The sequence below is a fragment of the Eleutherodactylus coqui genome, chromosome 5, assembly GCF_035609145.1.
Source record: "Eleutherodactylus coqui strain aEleCoq1 chromosome 5, aEleCoq1.hap1, whole genome shotgun sequence".
Lineage (NCBI taxonomy): Eukaryota > Metazoa > Chordata > Amphibia > Anura > Eleutherodactylidae > Eleutherodactylus > Eleutherodactylus coqui.
The window spans coordinates 120,967,869-120,988,588 of NC_089841.1; the positions used below are offsets into that span (position 1 = coordinate 120,967,869).

General features: G+C 44.5%; 1 protein-coding gene across 1 annotated transcript in view; it reads left to right on the forward strand.

The window, feature by feature from the left end:
* The first annotated feature begins 383 nt into the window (after positions 1–383).
* AP3S1 (adaptor related protein complex 3 subunit sigma 1) overlaps positions 384–20,720 on the forward strand; it is a 67,036-nt gene continuing 46,699 nt past the window's right edge. Inside the window, exons 1-3 of the mRNA XM_066603088.1 lie at positions 384–611; positions 6,859–6,950; positions 11,073–11,184. Coding sequence (XP_066459185.1) covers positions 543–611; positions 6,859–6,950; positions 11,073–11,184 — 273 coding nt within the window. The 5' untranslated portion in view covers positions 384–542. The remainder of the gene's footprint in view (positions 612–6,858; positions 6,951–11,072; positions 11,185–20,720) is intronic.

Genomic DNA, 20,720 nt, shown 5'->3' on the forward strand with positions numbered 1-20,720 from the left:
AGCACAGGCTCCCCTGTATACACCTTGGGGGGCGATATAAACTAAGTTCTGTAAGGATTTAGGTGCAGCATCCACACAGCCTAACAATAACACCATTATTCTCATTTCTCTATGAAGCCGTTTGAGACGAGAGCTGATAAAGCCCCTCCAAGCAGCCTCTCTAGTGCAGCCCCCTCACTACTGAGCTGGCTGCAGGAGAAGCCCTAATCTAGAGACAACATTACGCTACTTCACAAGCCAGCCAACATTAATGTCTGCCTTCCTACTTGTGCGCTACACTTCCGGCGCTCTAACACTGACGTCACGAGGCCGCTGCGGCCATCCTGCTATCTCCGGCTCGCCAGCAACTAGCTGATTGGCTGGCCTCGTAGTCACATGATTGGAATGACGTGGCCCGGGAAGTGGCTGATGTAGATGTACAGAACAGATCGGTGAATTGTTGCGGGCAGCGCTGGAGACCCGGCGGGCGATCAGACGATCGGAGATCCGTCGTGGGGTGACACCCGGCTCCTGCCGCTGACACGTCACATTTCGGCGCCATCATGATTAAAGCCATCCTCATCTTCAATAACCACGGCAAGCCGCGGCTGTGCAAGTTCTACCAGCACTACGTAAGTGACGTGACAGCGACCCCAGCTGGAGGGTCGGGGGTCTGCGGACAGGGGGCGCTAGTGGGCACTACAAGTACCATTAAGCTGTGTGCATGCAGCATGCTGAGCTACTCCTCCCGTTAGTAGGGGCATTGCTGGTGGCCCCATCACCCGGTTATAAGGCTCTTTACCCCCCTGCACCAGGTGGCCGCTGCCGCCGTGCCAGTTGGACAACATAACGGAGCGTCTGATCTGGGGTGTAATGTGACATCAGGCTTCCGTCACACCAACCGCCATTTTGCTGCGCCAATTAGTGTGGCGTGTTGTTAGTTTGTCTTGGTTTTGTGGCGGCCCCCACCGCGGATGTGAGCAGAGCGTGTGTCGGTGGTGTCAGGTGGTGCTGGCGTTCATCATACTGTATGGCTGAAAGCCACTGCGCAAATGTGAGTCCAATCTGAGTACACAACCGTGTTTCTGGCGTGCCGTGTTCGAACATGCAGCAAGTATGCAGTCACAACACGTCCGTGCCGCCAATCCCCATGCAGTATCTATGTGTGAGCGCAAGATGGAATATGATGTGATTAAAACATTTTTTTTGCATGCATATTTTGCGCAGTTTGTATGAGCGGCTCAATGGAGGTATATGGGAGATCACTGCTGCGTATTACATGCCTAAGCACTGCGCCGGTAATACGCAATGAGCATACGCCGTGTGAGCCCGGTCTAGGGCGTATTCTGTTTTCCGTACCTTGCAGCATAATGCCCAGACGTCTGGTAAATAGATCCGCTGTACAGCTGGGTGTTTGCTGCGGACAGGTGGTGACGCCGCAGTGGTCTGCGTGCAGCTGTGTCACCTGTCCTTGTCTGCACCACAGGAGAGTCACATCTACCGCCGAGCGGAACACGACTGACCGCGTCCTCTGCTCTTGTTGTATGTAATGAAGGGTTTTTCTATGGAGCCTTCAGCCAGCCATAGCATGGTGGTTCTGCTGAACTGAACCTTATCTTGGGGTCCTTCTGCATGGACGGATTATTGGACCTGAACGTTTCTCCTGCGGGGCCTTTCATGCTGGCGTGAAACTCTTTTGAATGGGGTCATACACTGAGTGATGTTTTCCCACATGGCACCGCGATGCAGGAATCAAATCGCGGCATACCCTATTATGGAACGTGCTCTCCAACCGCAGCCTCCATTGTTCCCAATTCGGCCGGCGGCAGCATCACTCCTCATGCTAGGTGCGCACGATGCAATGCGAGGTCCCCTATTGGAAACAATAGGGGGGAAACTCTGCGATCCTCCTCTGCTGACGGCCGCGGCAGTGGATCGCTACTTCCCCGCAGTGATGCAAAGCTGTTTTAAAATGAAAACGCCTCTTATCTGCGGGAACTTCACATGGTGGGGAGCGCGATATGGGGGTGGGATTCATGGAGCTACATATCGCGCTCCCTGTGTGAAGCTAGCCTGACACTCGTTTGCCCAACAATTGGCCTGTGTAAGGAGGAGCAGCGATCAGCCGATGAACGAGCAAACACTTGGGTTTAGTTTCAGCATTGCTCAGTGATTGGCTGATATGGAGACGAACGGTAGTAATTCTGATCATTCGTACCTAGGGGTGCATTCCCACGAACGTATATCGGCTCGGTTTTCACGCCGAGCCGATATACGTTGTCCTCGTGTGCGGGGGGGGGGAGGGAAGATGAAAACCGAGCCAATATACGTTCGTCTGAATGCAGCCCCAAAGATGATTCTCAGCCCATGTGAAGGAAAATTAAGAGATCGTTAATCGGTGGGTTTTGATTGGTGCTTGTTAATTTGGGCAGAGAATTCAGCTGGTCTAAAATGACCTTTAGGTTCTGTGGAGATGAGTTCTGAAGAACATGAGAAAATATGACTTTTTCTTTTAATTTTTTAATTTATTTTTTTTCAACAATTTTAAGAAATCCAGACCAGTGTAAATTATTCTACTTACACGTTGGCGCACTCTCTGGGTGCATGAGCAGAGACCTGCAACAGATCCTGTTCTGCGTCATATGAATGGCAGGTGACACGTGAAACGTGACCCAATGGCATCACGTGATATGATGCATTATGGAAGTGTCCCAAGTCATGCACACAGCACCCGAGAAGAATGTAAGTACTGCCCTATTACTCCCAAGTATAGAACACTCGGACGGACTTGTACCCGGCATTACAATAAAATCCTACCATATTACAGCATATACTCTACTATATTACACTTGGGACTATCGCTCTAACCTAACAAAAGCCAAGTGAAAGCGCAGAAGACAATGCTGCCATTGATGAAGCATGCTGATAATCCAGCATGAAGTGGAAGTAATACAGAATAAAACTAACTGTCAAACCCAAATAACCCGCACCCCACCCCAAGAAAAAACTGACAAATAACATATACAGGATTATAGATGAACGTATCTATTCATAAACTACTGCAAAAACAGATCCATCCGATAACCAGTAACTTTATATAAATAATCCAGATGTGCATGTGATATCCATATAAGTCCCGATAAATGGAGAACCTGCTATAATCCAGCATGTCATCATTTCAAGGGTATTGGATGATAATAGCCCAAATAAATTAAGGCTGGGCTCACATGAACGGGTCGGATTCCGTGAGCGTATTTCCGCAGTGGAAGACCTGCATATGACTGCCAAAGCGAATTGCATATGGTTGCAGTTTTCAGCACGGATGTACATTTAAGGATACTGTATCGTCCGCATGGATGAATGAATGCAAGCAGGGAATGACATCAGAAAGTGGACCAACCCCCTGGAAACCCCCTTCTATCGCTCAGGTGACATTGCCTTGTGCTGTCGTGGTGAGATATTCTGAGAGCCTTCAGGACCAGATGCTGCTCTTGGCTCCGCTGGTTTATACTATTTATTTTGGAACTAGTACAAACCACCTTGGCAAGAAAAACAACACACTTCTTCTTGTGGAGGATTGAATGCATGCATAGAGATCAATGGGGCTCATGCTTGCGGAAGCTGCGGTAAAATAAGGCACGCTACGATTTTTCTTCCTCTTGTGGAATCTGCAATATCTACCCACAAGTGTGAGTGCAGCGGCGAAAGTCAATGCATTTGATTGACCGTGTATCATAAGTGTGGACGACGATCGCAGAATCCACAATTCGAATCTGTTTGTGTGAGACCGACCTAACGCTAGACACCCAGTGAATATATGATCTACTTTTGACGAATCCATAGGATGCACCAGATGTCAGAAAAGGAGGTTCTAACAGTAAAAATATATGAATTTAGAAAAAAATTGGCACTTGCAGGGCTTGTTTTTTGCTATGTTGTTGTTAACGGGTGTAGATGAACACTGAGGTGAAGATCATCCGCATGTGACGGTTGACCACCTCACGGCAGCGCTGCATGCACATCGCGGCAGGCGAGCGGGGCAGACTTTTTGGCAACGCAAGCAGCTAGTAGAGACGGTCCGTCTGACCGCTCTGCCTCATTTACATGCCACACGGGAGAACTGTAAACTGGCATTATTCAGCTTTTATCAACAGGCTAATAAACCCTCATGCAGGAAAGAGCCGTTATTATTATAGTGCTGGTCTTCGCCTGCCATAGTAAAAGTGCTGACAAGTTCCCTTTACTTTTCCTGTGTTGCCTCATTTTGCGGTACTTCTTCTTCACATGGTCTGTAGGGCTTGTTATCTCCTCCGGGATAGCGGAAGCACGGCTGTTGTAGCACTCGTGGTTGTACAGTACAACGCCAATTTATACTTGTCTCCCCAGGCCGACTCCTAACTCACTTTTTCCGGGATAAGTGCGCACATTCCGAGATGGCTTAGCCCTGCCTGCTGTTTCTCACATGATCCCCTATAATGTGATTTAGTGCCGGAGGGCCTGTTACATAACGAGGGGCTGTGAATGCTTCCAATAATTGCTACTCACTAATGATGACTATAGTCTGATTAGTGAAGAGGATTGTCCTCGTCGGCATGCAGCTATAGAGTTACAGGAGGCTTCAGCATCGTTTACACCCTCATTAAAGGATCTTACAAGTCTTTGTTACACCTTAGAAAACTGACTATTCAGTCATCTTCTCATCTCCTCCTATTTCCAACTACTGTGTTTGATTGGATTCAACACAATACAAGAGAGAGGATGGCTGCCATGATGGCCGTCAGCTTGTGATAACTTTGCGTCTCGTCTTGCCATTATAAAGCCTGCCAGGAAGAACAGCTGAGGGAATTTCATCTCCTTGGAGTTTACTTATCTGTATTTTGTCTGCTTGTTAAAAGCACTACTCAATTAATAGGGGTATAGACAGTATGTGTGATGACTGACTGACTGTGGAGGGCTTGGCAGTGCATCATTTGTCAGCTCTGCTACTATTGGGGTCATCAGGGTTTGGTCCTCGGTCCCCTCCTATTTTCCATCTACACAGCCCCTGCTGGACAAAATGTTGGCAGATTTGGCTTTTAGTACTATCTCTACACTGATGACACCCAATTAAGCATTTCTTGCCATAACCTCACACCCTCACTACTACAAAACAGCAGTGACTGTCTGCTGTCTCCAACACCATGGGGCTTATTCACTAATATTGTTTTAGGCCGCTCTCGCTTATGAACGCCACGATTTCGAACACAGCACTTTGCCGTGATTTTACTTTTGCTTTCATCCGACAGCGTGTTTGTGCTTCCCCCCCCCCCCCCCCATCATTGTGATGGGTGATGAGGGGCGTTAAACGAACAAGTATAGAGCAGACTCCATTCAAAAATCGCGGCGCTAGAAAGCGCTGTCCAGCGCCGCAATTGCATGCATGTCTCCGAGGCCCCATTGATTTCACGCTCCCGTGTGAGAGGGGCCCAAAAGTTAGCGTTAAAAGATTTGGTATAGCAAACTGCTGAATGCTAATTCTGTTGAATCTTAAGATCCCGAGTCCAAGTTTAGACCGCCTGTTAATTGGCTTAGTTTGCTCCAAAAATGTCAAAATTGTGATGCAATCTAGGCCAATCCCCCTTTTTAGACAAGTAAGAAAAACTGTCCAAAAGTGTCTAAAAATATAGTAAATGTGATGCAAAGCATGCAAGACTGTTTTCTGGTGTAATTTGCACCAGAAAACGGTCGTATTTTGAATAGTAAATAAGCCCCAGCCTTTACCTAAAACCTGAAGGTTTCAAAACTGAATTTATTGGGTTTCTGCCTCCAAATCCTAAGATTCCCATTACAGTTTGTGGTATCACTATATCTGCTGGGCAACACGCCCGATATCTTGGGGTTATATTTGAGTCACTTGCTCGCTCATATCACCTGCACCTCACAAACCGCTCCAGAATCTGCCTTTTTCTTATTACGGATGCATAAGAAAACCTTATTGTTGTCCTGATCCATTCTCCACTGGATTGCTGTAACTGTAAGGGGGCAGTTCCCTTTTGTGTATCAGTCGTGCTGTTCTACTGGTATAGTCTCCGTGCTGCTGAATGCTCCTGGGGCCGGCAGGACCTGCTCACCGGGGACCATCTTCAGAGGTTGCTAGTTGAAGGCTACTATTAAGCCTCCACCCTTGTTGTGTGTGAGTGCATAACAGTGTGCCATTGTGAGCAGCGAGAGCAGATCTAGAATAAAAGATTGCTATGTTTTAGGGCTTCTTCACCCCAGCGTATGTGTTAAATAGTGCGAATGAAGAAATTATGCTATCAAGTTCCGAGATTAATTAGTGCTTTCATGTCCATTCACACGGCTGGGTGCGATGTATTAGCGAAAAAATACGCCACAGCCCGGCAAAAATCCTCGAAACGACTTCAGATGCCTTAATAGAGGCACCTGTAAGCTCTTCCCTGCGTTGGCTGCTGTTAAACTCCCTCCCTCTCCCTTTTTTTCCCCAACTCCCATAAGAGTCGATGGGAGCTGCCAGCGTATATCGGTCGGCGTAAAAGCGCCTGCCGTAATCGGTGACTTATGTGCTATTTTACCCCAATGGGTAATCGTTCGCGCTGCAAAATTGCCCATGTGAACTGATGCATTGGAATGTAAGACCTCAGATGGTCGCGATTTTCGGTCGGTGTGAAAACGCGGCAAAATAGCCACTTGAAAACCCTTGTGTGAATAAAGGCTTGTATAGTACAATCGCACATTTTGTAGTGCTTTAACATATCACAAATTACTGCTTCTTTGCCGATAACACGTGACTAGTCGCTGTTGGTAACGCTGTGCTCGTTTCTTGCTCTGACCTAGTTTTCATACAGCGCCGTTAATGTGCATTCCTTTTTTTCTTCTCAGAGTGAAGACACACAACAGCAGATCATCAGAGAAACATTCCACTTAGTGTCCAAAAGAGATGAGAACGTCTGCAACTTCCTAGAAGGAGGATTGTAAGTATATAGAGAGTTGTCGCTGGTAAGATCTGCGCCGCTGGAAGGCTTACACTACTTACTACACTAAGAAGATGACCCATAAATATGAGATCTTAGCTTCAAATGTTTTTATTTGATTTTTACATAACTTTACCTAATAAAGAGCTGAAGGATGCCCCTCACAGGGGGACTTCAGTAAAAACAATCTCAGACAGATAAACATGAAACACATCATATAGGCTTCCACTCATTATTGTATCTGTAAGAAAAGTATTCTCATTTGTATATGGGATGTTATTGGTATCCTTATCTGGTGTATCCCAGGAGATTTACTCCTATGACGTCAGTAGTCATGACATATTTGGGATAGTCAGACCGTGGTTGCCAAGTCTTAAGGAAGCCCTCCATAGAATCATCCCTCATAGCAGACAGCTTTTCACAGATCATCATTTTGGAGATTCTAGCTATGATGGGGTTCAGAATAAGGGATGGTTTCAACCACTGAGATGCTGCGGTATGTTGATCCTTGCCGCCATACATATAAACTGGGAGAGTTTGTGTTGTTGATTATTATACCCGGTCGGTTTGTCCGCCAGCAGGCAAACCAAGGGGGTGAGGGGGAATGTCTTGCCCAAAACTCTTGAAACCAGACGGGCTATCTACCTCCACAGGGATATCTCCGCTGGGCATGTCCACCAAGTATGCAAAACCGAACCCACTGCCCCACAACCTCTAAAGCAATTAGGGGAGGTAGCAGCTTGTGTATGGTTCTGGGGATGTAGTGTGACCTATGTAGTATCTTGTAGGAGGTTTCTGCCAGGGTCACCTGATGGCTGCCCCTGGCAATGAATGCACAGCAGTGGTGCCATCTTGATGTTGAGAGCGATATGTTCAGGTCCTCCTCCTGGCGCATTATCAATGGGAGCTTGTCTTCATATGAGGGCTGATTCATATTATTATATAGGAGAGAGATTGTCCCAGGCTGAAGGGGGGAGGGGGGGGGGGCACAGCCTCTCAAACGGCATATTTGGTATTTTGGAGTGAAGTTGAGGAAACTTCGTCTGCAAGAAGTTATATATCTGGTGTGTGTTCAGCCACAAGTGGCCTGGAACTGAGTGTGTTTTTTTTCAAGATTTGTTGAGTAGTCATGGGTCTATTTAGTGTGATAAATTGCTGTATTGAGATCAGTCCTCTACTTCACCACCAAGCAAAACTATGTTAGCAGGCCAGGGGGAAAAGCGTGGTTTGGAATCGTACATAAAAGTTTTTGAGTTGTTGGTCAAGTTGTCTTATTCAAACATCTTTTCTTCTTTAGCTGTATCCATTCCTCGGAAAGCTGGTCTGTTTTTGATAGCACCATTTTGAAGTGGTTATCTCATCAGATACAACAGTTTTCAGTATGTGGGTTCTGTTCCTGACATAACTCAACAAGAAGTTGATTTTTGCCGAAAAAAAACACCAGCCAGTCAGGTGTTTCTGCAAGAGGAATATAGTACGACATGGTAGCCATATATATATTTTAACATCCCTGTCACCCAGGACATCATAGAAGACCTCTGGGGAACATTCACACTATCTTATTTCACAGTTTTCTACTGTATCTGGGAATCCATAGGAGCCACAGTTACAGGTGAAAATATTCCTCTAGTATGAGAATAGTCACTGTGAAAGCTGGACCTGGGGTCTCCTAAGACCCAGCTGCTCTGCCACGCCAGGGGGCACCCAGCGATCATGTGATTGCCAAATCCAATAGAGGAAACGACACTGTCACTTCCTCTATTCACTACACAGCACTCATTGAGTTGTATGTAGGCTGGATAAGAGAAGACGGAAGTGGTTATAGACTACTTCTGCCTTCTCCTCCAGGTCCTTAGCTGTTTCTGACAGCTGCTTCTGCTAGATTGCAGGAGCTATAAACCTGTGTTGTATATTTACTATGGCACGGGATTAAACCCCAGGACTGGTGATGAGCGAGCATACTCGCTAAGGGCAATTGCTCGAGCGAGCATTGCCCTTAGCGAGTACCTGCCCGCTCGAGAGAAAAGGTTCGTCTGCCAGCGCGGGTGAGCGGCGGGGGAGAGCGGGGAGGAACAGAGGGGAGATCTCTCTCCCTCTCCTCCCCCACCCCCTGCTCCCCCTGCTCACTGCCGCAACACACCTGTCATCCGTGCCGGCAGCCGAACCTTTTCTTCCGAGCGGGCAGGTACTCGCTAAGGACAGTGCTCGCTCGAGCAATTGCCCTTAGCGAGTATGCTCGCTCATCTCTACCCAGGACCAATCCCTGTATATTTATGGCGTTTGGTCTTCAACAGGTTAAGTAGAGGCAATTCATTTTATAATGTGCTTTTTAATATTTGTGTCTTCTTCATTCTTGATCACTTTTGGGATTTCTGCTTGCATTAGTTGAGTATACAAATTACAGTTTACGTCCACAGGCTGAAAATCTGTCCTCATCATTTTCAGTTTACACAGCCATATGGCTCATCTCAAGCCTAAGGTTGTAGACCTGACAGTCTTGTGGCAGCAACTTGGCAAAGATCGCCTCAAGGCCATACAATGCAGCCAAACTGACCTAAGAAGGTGTTGCCAAAGATTAGAAAGAGTCCTTTTTGTTCATGGTGTGTTGCAACCCCCCAGCTTTCAGGGGCATGCGTTTACTACTGTTTTTGTGGTCCTCCGGAATTGACCTCTGTGCTAGATGTGGGCTCTTTTTTGCACTGGCTACCAAAAGGGGGGGTCTCTGCTTCTATTCCAAAAAGTATACACTAGTAGGTAAATGGTAATAGGCACACAATATCATGTATAGGGTAGTAAGCATACATATCACAGTGCTAGAACAGTCACATGTGTGTATCTGCTGTTCCTTGCATTGTATATTTACTATTGCCGTGGTGTAGTGGCCAGGAACCTGTGCCAATTATGCACTTTAGATCTCTGAATCATTCTTTTGGTCTTTTACATAGTCCGCTTTTTCAGTAATGGGTTTCAATGACACTCAGATTTAGTTACGACAAAAGGACTTGTTTGAAAATGATATCTTGCTAAACGCTGGTCACCTCCATATTTAGGGAACTATGATAATGGGGACGTAATGAGACATGGAGTACGCGATCTGTGGGAGACCTATGGCCACTATTTACATTTAAGTCAGTTACATTGTGTATTTTCAAAAGCTTTTGTGAACCAGTCAGAGGGCCTAAGGGAGATGAGGATTGGGGATGGTGCCAATTTTGGCCAGAACGGCCAACTACCGAATGTGTCGCAGGGGCCTCCTGAACCTTGGGGAGAGGAGAATCGGGTATGTTGAATTTCAAGACTTGATCCTTTTGTATTTTTTTAGGAGGAGGGGGTGGAAGAGGGGATAAGCTGCCTTCAGAGGTGTCTGCCTGCGGCTTTCTCCACTGTTCCTCTGGAAAACACAAAAACATCCCGCCTAACCTAAACTGCCAGATATATCTGTCGGCCAAACGATGATTCTGCCAACATCTATTGCAAGCATATGGGCACATTTAGAGGATTACAATACTCTCCAAATCTGTTTTCTGATGGCAAGGGAAATAATTTTGATGAATCTTGTGTTGTACTTGGATTTTAATAGGAATCCATGTACAGTTAACGGGGTTGTCCAGTTGTAAACTATTGATGGTCATGAATTGTAGATTGGTGCAGGTACACCGCCTGGGATCCCTGATGATCAACCATAAGCTGGGCCTTTGTGCACTGAGCTGATTTGTGCAAGAAGACAGCTCCGTTCTTACTGCAGTTGCCAGGCTTGCTATTGCAGGCCATGTTCCTAGTCCCTTCAATGCCTGTAATACCAAGCCCTGCCTCTGCAAAGAGAACGGAGCTCTCTGCTTCCTGCAGAAATCACCTCAGCGCTTGAGCACTAAGGCATACCTTACAGTTGATTGGCAGGGGTCCCAGAAGTTAGACCCTCACTGCTCTACTATTGATGGCCTATCCTAAGCATAGGCCGTCAATAGTTTACAACTGGACAACCCCTTTTAAATGTTTTTTATTTGTTTTGTATTTTAAGCTATGAAGTAGCACAAACAAAAATAAAGGTGCTGATTTTGCTTATTATCATAGAATTAAAAGCGCACATGTCCCTCCTTTGACTGACGTGGAATCTGTTTTCAGGTTAATAGGAGGATCTGACAACAAGCTCATATATCGACACTATGCAACTTTGTACTTCGTCTTCTGTGTGGATTCCTCGGAGAGTGAACTCGGAATTTTAGATCTTATACAGGTAAGTAGGCCATTAATTAACAAAAAATCCCAAACCTGACTCTGCATCCTTAGCTTATACGAGGCCGGTTTCAGTGTTAGTAATATTCTATCCACACGTCCCGCACATCTAGATATTTCTGGAAAGAATCCGTGTGAAAGGCCATCCATTTTTCAAATAGGCAATGTTCTGCCATACGGTTCTCGAAGTTTTCTAATGTCGGAGGAGATGAATTCCAATGCTTTGCTATAATTGTTTTGGCCATCATAAAGGTGTGACCTATTAGGTACCTAATGGGTCAGGGGAATTCGTCAAGGTTTACCAACAACAGGACCAGTTCGGGGTCTTTTGGGATTCTCATTTTAAGTACCCTTTGCAGGAGATCAAATACATCTCCCCAGAAAGTAAGCAACTTCGGGCATGCCCAAAACATGTGTGTCGGTCAGCCTTTCTGTCCACAATCTCTCCAGCAGAGGCCATTACCCCCTTTCATATGGCTAGCTATAAGTTAGGAAGAGTAGTACCATCTCATCCGTATCTTTAGGCTGCCTGCACACGATCGGGTCGGATTCTGCTGCAGGTTCCTGTGCCTGGCCGGTGGCCCCAAATACCTGTCCGGAATCGTCTTAATCTGTACCGTGGATGGTCCGGTCGGCGCACATACGCAGTACACATTTTGTCACGCCGTCGCTAGTCAATAATGTGGGTCCCGAGACCTATCTGCAGTGATGATGCGTGTGCAGGAAAAATCGCTTTTTCCATTGCATGCTATGGGCTGTGTTTGCTGCGGAATATGGAGCCGGACGCCGGCTCTGGCTTCCGCAGTGCAAATGCGCCCGTGTGCAGGCGGCATTAGTTGTGTCTCTAAAATGACTGCTCCTCTTGTAGACTGCGATATACCTCTAAATGCTTTCCCCCACGCATCCATAAGGGATTCCTCCATTATCTTCCTAATTGAGCGAATGATATTTTTTCCATCAGATTGTGGTTACCTGTCCGTGCGTCTTAGAAACGTCTTGTATCTGCCTCGTCTAAACTTGGTTGTGTAGTTATTCTGAGTAGAATTCCGGTGGGGATTGCTGTGGTTTGTATAGGGAAGCTAATTAGGAAGGACCTGATCGTAAGGTATTTACATTTGTCGCAGCTAGGCCTGTGGTACTCTCCTTGCAACAAATCCAAAGGCTTCACCCTACTTGTAGAAATAAGATTGACTACCCCCAACAACCCCTTCGTCTTACAATTTGATACGTCCAAGTCTGGTATTGGGTGGCTTGGGGTTCCCATAGGTAGTGAGGGTTTTTGTAGGCAACCATATGATGCACGTCTTTGGGTTAGAGACTGCCAAGCCTCGACTGTAGCTGTTATAGGAGGAGAGAGCCCCCCTAAGATTTGCAGTTATCACCTGATGTATTCCTAGATTGCTGCTATGTAACAGCCCAGGGCATGTTTGGCCAAATATTTTACACCTCAGAAAATGGCGAGAGACAGAAGTGACATCACACATCCTAGTTGAGTTTCCCTTTTAATACTTTTTATTGATTTCCTTTGTTTTACATCTCCTCCGCTGTTTATTAGACATGTTGTCACTGTAGCCAAAATGTCGAATTCTTCAGGTGTGGTTTATTGGAGGTTTGGATGCCATGTCTCACAGAAGACTGATTTTCTGACTGTATTTCCTACCTACAACAGTTTAATAAATGTGACATTATCACTGTACATGCTTGCATCCGTGACATTTTTATTTTGGCACCGTGTCAAAGTCTCGTTTTATGTAAAAAAGAAAAAAAAGTCCTTTAAATGAATTCTATGTATAGTATAAGTTTAGCATAAGCTAAATGGTCAGATCAGATGACTACACTGATGGTCTGGACATATCTGTACAACATAAACTACTAGCAATCATCAGAGGCGCTCACTTTCTTCTCCATTTGTGACTCTGCTGTCTGATAAGAAGGCATTGCCGATATTTTAGCAGAGACTTGCATGTCTTAGTCAGAAATAAGCAGTCATAACACATTATGATGTTTTTACCCTTTTTGTAAAGCACTTTTATACTTTGGAGCCAACATTTTAGGGTTTTGCAGTTCGCTACACAAGCAAAATCTACAACTGCAGTTATGTTAAAAGGGTCGTCTGGTTTAAGAAAAATAAAACCTTTTTCTTATTCCGTTAGTGTTTTCCACGCTAATTGAGGGGTCTAGTGTTCAGGATCTGCATTTTCTGGCCAGAGTGGAGAGTAGTTATAAGAGTTTTTCGCTCTGGGGAACCTGGCCTGCATTACACAGACAACCCATTAATGTGACTGGGTACTCCGTAGTGCTTAAATAGGCACTTTTCACACAACTTGCATTCATGTAAGTCCTGGGCTGTTTTAGAAAACTTTTTTAAAGCTTAGGTATGCTTTAATTACACCTCTGGTGGTGCTGCGGGGAAACTGAGCACTTGGGGTGCCTTCGCACTGGTGATAAAATCGCGCAATGCAAGAGTGAGTGAGAACACCTAATTATGAAATCAATGCTTTTCAATGATTTCCTTCATATTTGCAATGTTTTTCACTCATGCGATGTTGCAAGAAAAAAAAATTGCAGCTTGCCCTATCTTTCTGCATCTTATGTTTTTTGTTTTTATTTTTAATCTCCTATGTTTCCCTATAGAGCCTCCTTTTTTCGGTAAGGTCAGTTACTCGAGCGAGGCCTCGCTCATCTCGAGTAACTGCCTTCTCCGAGCCTGCCTGGGATGGGGGCGGCGGGGGAGAGCGGAGGGAAGTGTGTGTGTGTGTGTGTGTGTGTGTGGGGGGGGGAGGAGTGAGAGCTCTCTCTCTCGCTCGGAGGAGAAGGCAGTTACTCGAGATGAGCGAGGCTTGCTCGAGTAACTGGCCTTACCGAGCGTGCTCGCTCATCTCTAGTTCTTAACATTAAAAACTGTTATTGACTTTCGCTGTTAAAAAAACGTGTGAGAAAGTCGCAAGCAGCAGTGAAGTATTTGCGAGAAAAAGTCATGAGAAAAAGTCACGTTTTTGCTGTGACTTTTCTTGCGGCGGTATCGCGATTGCTAGTGTAAAGGAGACCTTATTGCAACGTTTCCCCACAGATTACAACTGCGGGGTCCAAACAGGGTTGAACTTTGTACTGTGCTCATTGTGACGGCGAACATGCAGGGATTGTGCAAAACAGAGACGTTCTTTTGATGCCTCCTGCAAAGGATGTTTGTTGAAGCAGGAGACCTCAATTAAAAATGCAGGGGAGCGGCCGCTACCAATAATGCAGATGAAAATACGCTCAGCAGACACTTACTGTTTCATTGGCATATGGTGGGGGAGTCAATAAAAGGACATCTTATTCTGTATACTTGGTTTACGAGTCTAAAAATAAGGATGTTCCAATTTTTGGTTTCCCAGAATCTATTCATTGGTTTTAAGAGTTTCTGGAAATCAAATCTGCTGACAGATTCCCTTTTAAGCCTATAAAGGGTTACATATGTTTATTGAAGGTCTATTCTAGTTTTAGCAAATAAAGGTAATTACTTGTATAGGGAAAATGACACTTTTTCCAATATGTAGTGTATTACTTTCTCACGGGTTTACAAGATGTGCCGGCTGGTCAGACAGGATTCTTTAACTACATCTGTTAGTAAACTGCAACGTTTCTATTGCGTGTTAGTAAACAAAGCTGGTCACAACGGTAAGGAATTGGGAATGAATATTGGACAGTTGTATCATTTTTTTTCATTGCAGAAAGACTAACTTTTTAACTGAAACAGGAAACCCCCTTTAAGACCCAAGAAACCCTGCTGCATCCATACTGTAATCTATAAATCTGTGTGACATGGCGGTTTACTCCGAGGACCGTTGATTCAGTAGGTAGACATGCTCTCGGAATATACTGTCTGCTGCTTTTGAAGGTAATTATGTTGTTTAAACGCCATTCAGAAGCCGGTTATTGGTCCCAAGTTGTCATATCATTTTACTTGAGACAGAGAGGCTGAAATATTCATGGGATAATAGAAGACCAGCATGAAATATTCATGTAGGACTGACCTAGATATTTATATATTCTCACTGGTTGTGCTCTGCATGTCAGGTCCTTCAAGCGGCATTAGCCGTGTGAAGGATGATTAGCTTGCCTCTCCTGGCACTCAACACCATGTTGGCTTTATCGCTCATGTAATAGAACAGTTTATACAACTCGTTTGCAGTGTAATAGGTATTAGAATGTAAACAAAATGTGCTTGTGATGACACGTTTGTGTAGCGATTGTATTCAGGGCCTCTTTTATGTTTCTATTGTTTCCAGTCTTTATTAGTCCTGCCCTATAACCTGTGGGCTGCAGAAGGGATCTGCCATCAGACCCCACTGACATGGGCTGCATCCTGCCAGATGTGAAGAATAAACCTGCAGTGTGATACGGATGCATTATATTATGCAGATGTAGTTATGCAAAGAGCATTTGAATGAACCCCTTGGTGGAACTTAATGGATCCCCTCCAGAAAAGGCATAAATGGTTTTAAACTGTTTGCCTTCTGTTTTGCATTGTACATTCAGTAGAAGTAGCAGCGCCGATTCCTTTATAAGTCCCATTAGTCACATTACAGATCACATGATCACCGGGATGCTGTTTTATATGTCTCAGCTGTATGATCGAATTCAAGCCAAAAGTGCTTTCACAGTAGCAGTTGTCAGGACTGTCTTCTGTTAGCCCTGCAGAAAGCTGTAGTGTATTGTCATGATCCCGTCTCGTGTGACCTTTTTTATGGGGGGGTTCTACAAGAGAGAAAAAATTTTAACGATCATAAAGTAAGACCCGGACAACCTTTTTGTCTATCAATTATGCCATTAAAACATGTAACGCAAATGCAAAATGTACAATGCTGTCCTGTTTCTTTTTTAAAAAAAAGCTACTTGGAAAAATGTGACTTGTCTACTATTCTTCAAACTTAATAGGGCTGCAAGAGTAGAAATGTCTCTCCCAGCCTGGAGTCGTCCATATATAGTGAAGAATGCACAGAGACTTGTAGATCAGCTAATTGCAGTCAATTCCAAAGGAAAAAGTTCAAAATCCAGCACTAGTATTGCAGGATGGATTTTTAACTTTTTTCCTTTGGAATTAAAGGAGTTGTCCTACGAAACAAAGTTATTACCTATCCACAGAATGGATGATAACTACCCGATCGGTGGGCGTGCAACAAATATGTGGACTACTACTCCATTCATTTCATTGGGACTGCTGGAGATAGCTGAGCACATTAGCTACAGTATCTCCAGCAGTCCCATTGAAATGAATAGTGGCAGTGCACATGCTGCTGTATTCCAGGACCCCCTTCCAGGGATCGGTGAGGATCCGTGTGGTTGGACCCCCACCGATCAGATCCTTATCTTCATTCCTGTGGATAGGAAATAACTTTATTTTATGGTACAACATTAAGCATAATAATATAAAGGCAGAGTATGCATAAATAGGTTTATAGAGGACTCTCCCTCTAGGACTTCTTAATAAAGAATATGGATGAGTTGTTTTGTTGCTACTTTGCAATTTTAAGGCGAAAAATATGTCATCAAAAACATAAAAGGTCCTCCAGACTGTGGTAATTAAGACATTCTTACTTGTCCGCAGACAGATTCCAGGGTGTATGTTCTGTGGGGCACACATAATTTTTGTCTGTGAAATACATATTGGGCAGTGCCGCCTCTCGTTCTCCTGGCATTGGCGCTCACATTCTGAGTGCCATGATGCCAGAAGCTTGGGAACATGACATTACAGCCTCCATAATGTGCCAATATATGCAGGTATCCAATGGGACTGCAATTTTGGTGTAGGAATAGGAATCCTGGGGAAGGGGTGGTTGTCTTCCCCCAATATACTTATCAATTTACCTGCATACTTAACATTACAGGTACACAATCACTTCTGGGGGTTACGTGTCTATTGAGCATGTGATTACACTAGTTTTGTGAAGTAATCTACTAATCCTGTTTTCTGACTACTGTGAGGGGAATAGTATTCTGGCCTCTTGTGTCCTGACTAGGAGTTGTTTGCAGGCGTAAAAAGCCTTCTTCAACAATGTACTTGCCACTTCTCCCTCAGGGCGCTTGTGTAATCATATGCAGGAATCTCTGTACTCGCACACAATAATGTTTTGAGGCCGTATCTATGTAATATAGATGCGGCCTCAAATAAAAAGATGCCTGAAATAAAAAGATGACAGAGTTCCCTCATGAACAGTAACTTTATTATATTCTTGATGGTCCGTGAGTACCACATACTGAGGCCCTGCGGTATTGGGCTTCTTCTAGTGGAATCTATGTACATCCTTTTCATATTGGATATGCATTTATATGCTACTGGATTACCCGTCGCGCGTTGCTGTGAAGACAGACGGACATACATTTGTTTTTATATATATATACATAATTATATAACCAATCACAGCGCAGCTTTCATGTCACCTCTGCGGTATAATATATAGCAACCAATCAGAGCACAGCTTTCATGTTACCTCAGCAGTATAATATATAACAACCAATCACAGCGCAGCTTTCATGTTACCTCAGCAGTATAATATATAACAACCAATCACAGCACAGCTTTCATGTTACCGCAGCTTTATAATGTATAGTATACCCGTCGCGCATTGCTGCAATATCTGAAGAAAGGAAGTTCAAGGAAACTCGTTCTGATAACATTAAATTAAATTAAGTCATTTTTATTGAAATTTATTAATTTTCATATGGAAAACATTTCAAAGTGTCATTTTAATTCTACTTATTTATTCGTGTTCTTGTGGATCCATGATATTTTTTGTTTTTCCGTCTGGTGCGTACGCGAATAAATCTGAAGCTTTTTCGAGGCGTGAGCTGGCCACATACAGTTGTCCATGTGAGAGCCATTGTGCATTCGTCCCATGTGATAAGTTCACATGTTTGGAGAACTTCGCCTATTCCGGAATTTTTGGTGCAACATGCGCCACCTGTCGTAGGAGAGTTGTACTATGCCAGTAATGTTCCCAGGAGTGTGCTCAACAACTTCCCAAAGTATCATGGCAATTGGATGAATGCTGTAGTAATGCATAAAGGACAAACAGACAGACAGACAGACATAAAGGACAAACAGATATATATATATATGATTCTGAGGTTTGATGTATGTGGACCAAATGTAGAAGACATATGTGGTTTTGTCTATATTTTGGGTCAGATGTTTTTAATCAGATGTTTATAAACCCCATTAAAATAATTGTATTAAGCTTGGTTCAGCATCTCTTGCAGATTCCATCAAAAAAGCCAGAAAAATTATCGCAGCATCGGTAAAATACTGGACACCATGACGGAAAACCACTGTACCCCATTATAGTCAGTGGGGTCCCTGAGGTAGCATAGTGTCTGACTCATCTGGCACCACAGTTAATATCCTTGTTTTGCTTCTATAATGGCGCAGAACAGCAGGGTGTGTGCAAGTGTTAATGTGAACAATAAGTGAAAATGTGTCATGTGGTCATCTATGGTGTGAACAGCAGATGGTGCTAGCATCTCTATTAAGCTACATGCTACAATATATACTATTTTCCTACCAAGGACTTATTTTGGATCCATGCTGATGCATAGCTGCCAATACGGGAAAAAAGTCTGTTGCAGTGGAGGGACGGGGCAGCAATCAGAGCTGCTAAGATAGTAGGAGGTGGGTTTCCGACTACCCCAGATTTCCATTAAACAATACAGCTAAACTGCATTTCCATATAATACTTATGAACAAACGGAGCAGCTCTAAGAGGTGTCCAAGCAACCAACTATAACACAATTAATTGCAATTAAAGCGTTATTCCCATTTAATAAAGGGATTGGTTAGAGTGACCCCTGGCACCCCAAACGATCCTGAGAAAGAGGCTTCAGCACTGATTTAACTGTGTGTCCCCTTCAAAGTTTTCCCTGCACAGCAGCAATAATGGCCGCCGATTTGTTCAGGGGTCTGCGGCACGGCTCCATGCATTTGAACATGCAGGGAGCAAGAGAAAAGGGGCTGCAGCGTATACGGATCAGCAGAGAAGAGGCATCTGGCTGAGAATTGTTACGCCCCTTACATAGGAAACCCTGCCTAACAAGAAAGGGAGCCTGGTTATCTTGGCAGCTCATGATTGAGCATGACTCTTCTCAGCCTGATGACTCTTCTCTGCTGATTGGCATATGGCACAGAAGAACTTTGGAACCTAATTGCGCAGGCACGTGGGCTCATTGAAAAAGAGAGGGCATTAGAAGTGATGGAATTGTTTACCCTGTGCCAGCCAGTGCAGTTAATTTAAGGGGTGAGATGGTGGTGATTGCCTTTAAGCTACTTGTAGACAGTAGATGAATGTTGGCCAAACCCAATGATTTGGCAGGACTAGCTAACCATCTAATTGGTATAGGGGTATCTTCCCCCTACGGAAGATGTCAGGTTGGGCATTTTTAAATGAAATATGCTAAACTTTTTTGTTTTTAGGGGAGATGAGCTGTGGCCCGAGGTGTCCGTAAGGACCATACTCTCCTTTCCACATTGAGAACATATGTGCGGTTAGCTGGCTGACCATGCTTGTATATGCGGTGTCGGAAGGAGTAGCTGTTGGCCCACAGCTTTCTAAAGTGTATGGGGAACTTGAGGCTGTAGTTGCATGGGTGATTTTATTGTGCGACAGGTGTGCGTTGCAAGATGCACAAAACTTGCACAGAAATAGAACCCATTACTTGCGATGGGTATTTTTTTTACATAAGGGATTTTTTTTTTCTTCTTGCAGCATGTTCTTTTTTGTGGCAATATCGCTTGGAAGGCAGAAATCACAGTTGCATGCCACGTGCGAATGCAGTACAATTTTTACAATTAAAAATGCTGCAGCATCATGCGGTGTTTTTTATATATATATATATATATATATTTTATTTTTTTTTCATTGTGCTTGGCCATGTAAATGTAGCCTAAGGCTGGGTTCTCACACGCCGGATTCCCGTCGGAAATCTCGCGGTTTGGCTGCAGCGAAAAACTATGAGATCTCCACGGGAAAGCGCTGCTTCTAAACCCACGGCACTTAGCCACGGGTTTTGAAGCTGCCTGGCTGCACGCTTTTCTGTTGCAGATGGCGCTCCTATAGAGGAGAGTGCAGCCGTAGCTGAATAAAAATGGACACGATGCAGCCAGCAGCTTTGCCGCAACAGATTTGCCGTCCCGTGTGGACGAGATTTCTGAGAAATCTCGTCCACAATGCTGGCTAAACCCGGGATTAGCGGACGTGGGCGGTTTCGCTGCGTTGAAATTTCGGACAGAATTTCCGCGGCAAAGCCCTGTGTGAAATCAGCCTTATTTTGTACAAATTTGGGTTGAGAGCCTCTGTTTCCAGTTCTACCAGCCCTTTTTAATCTTTTTGTCAGCTAGTATAACACAGTCTATAGGCTGAGAATAGTATACAGTGTGGTGGTCAAATCCACATCAAAAAAGTTTTTTCTTTTTAAGAAAAAAATATGATCTGCTAAATTAATACAAACTGGGACTTTTTTACTATTCAAATTACAAGAGTTTTCTGGCACAAATTGCATCAA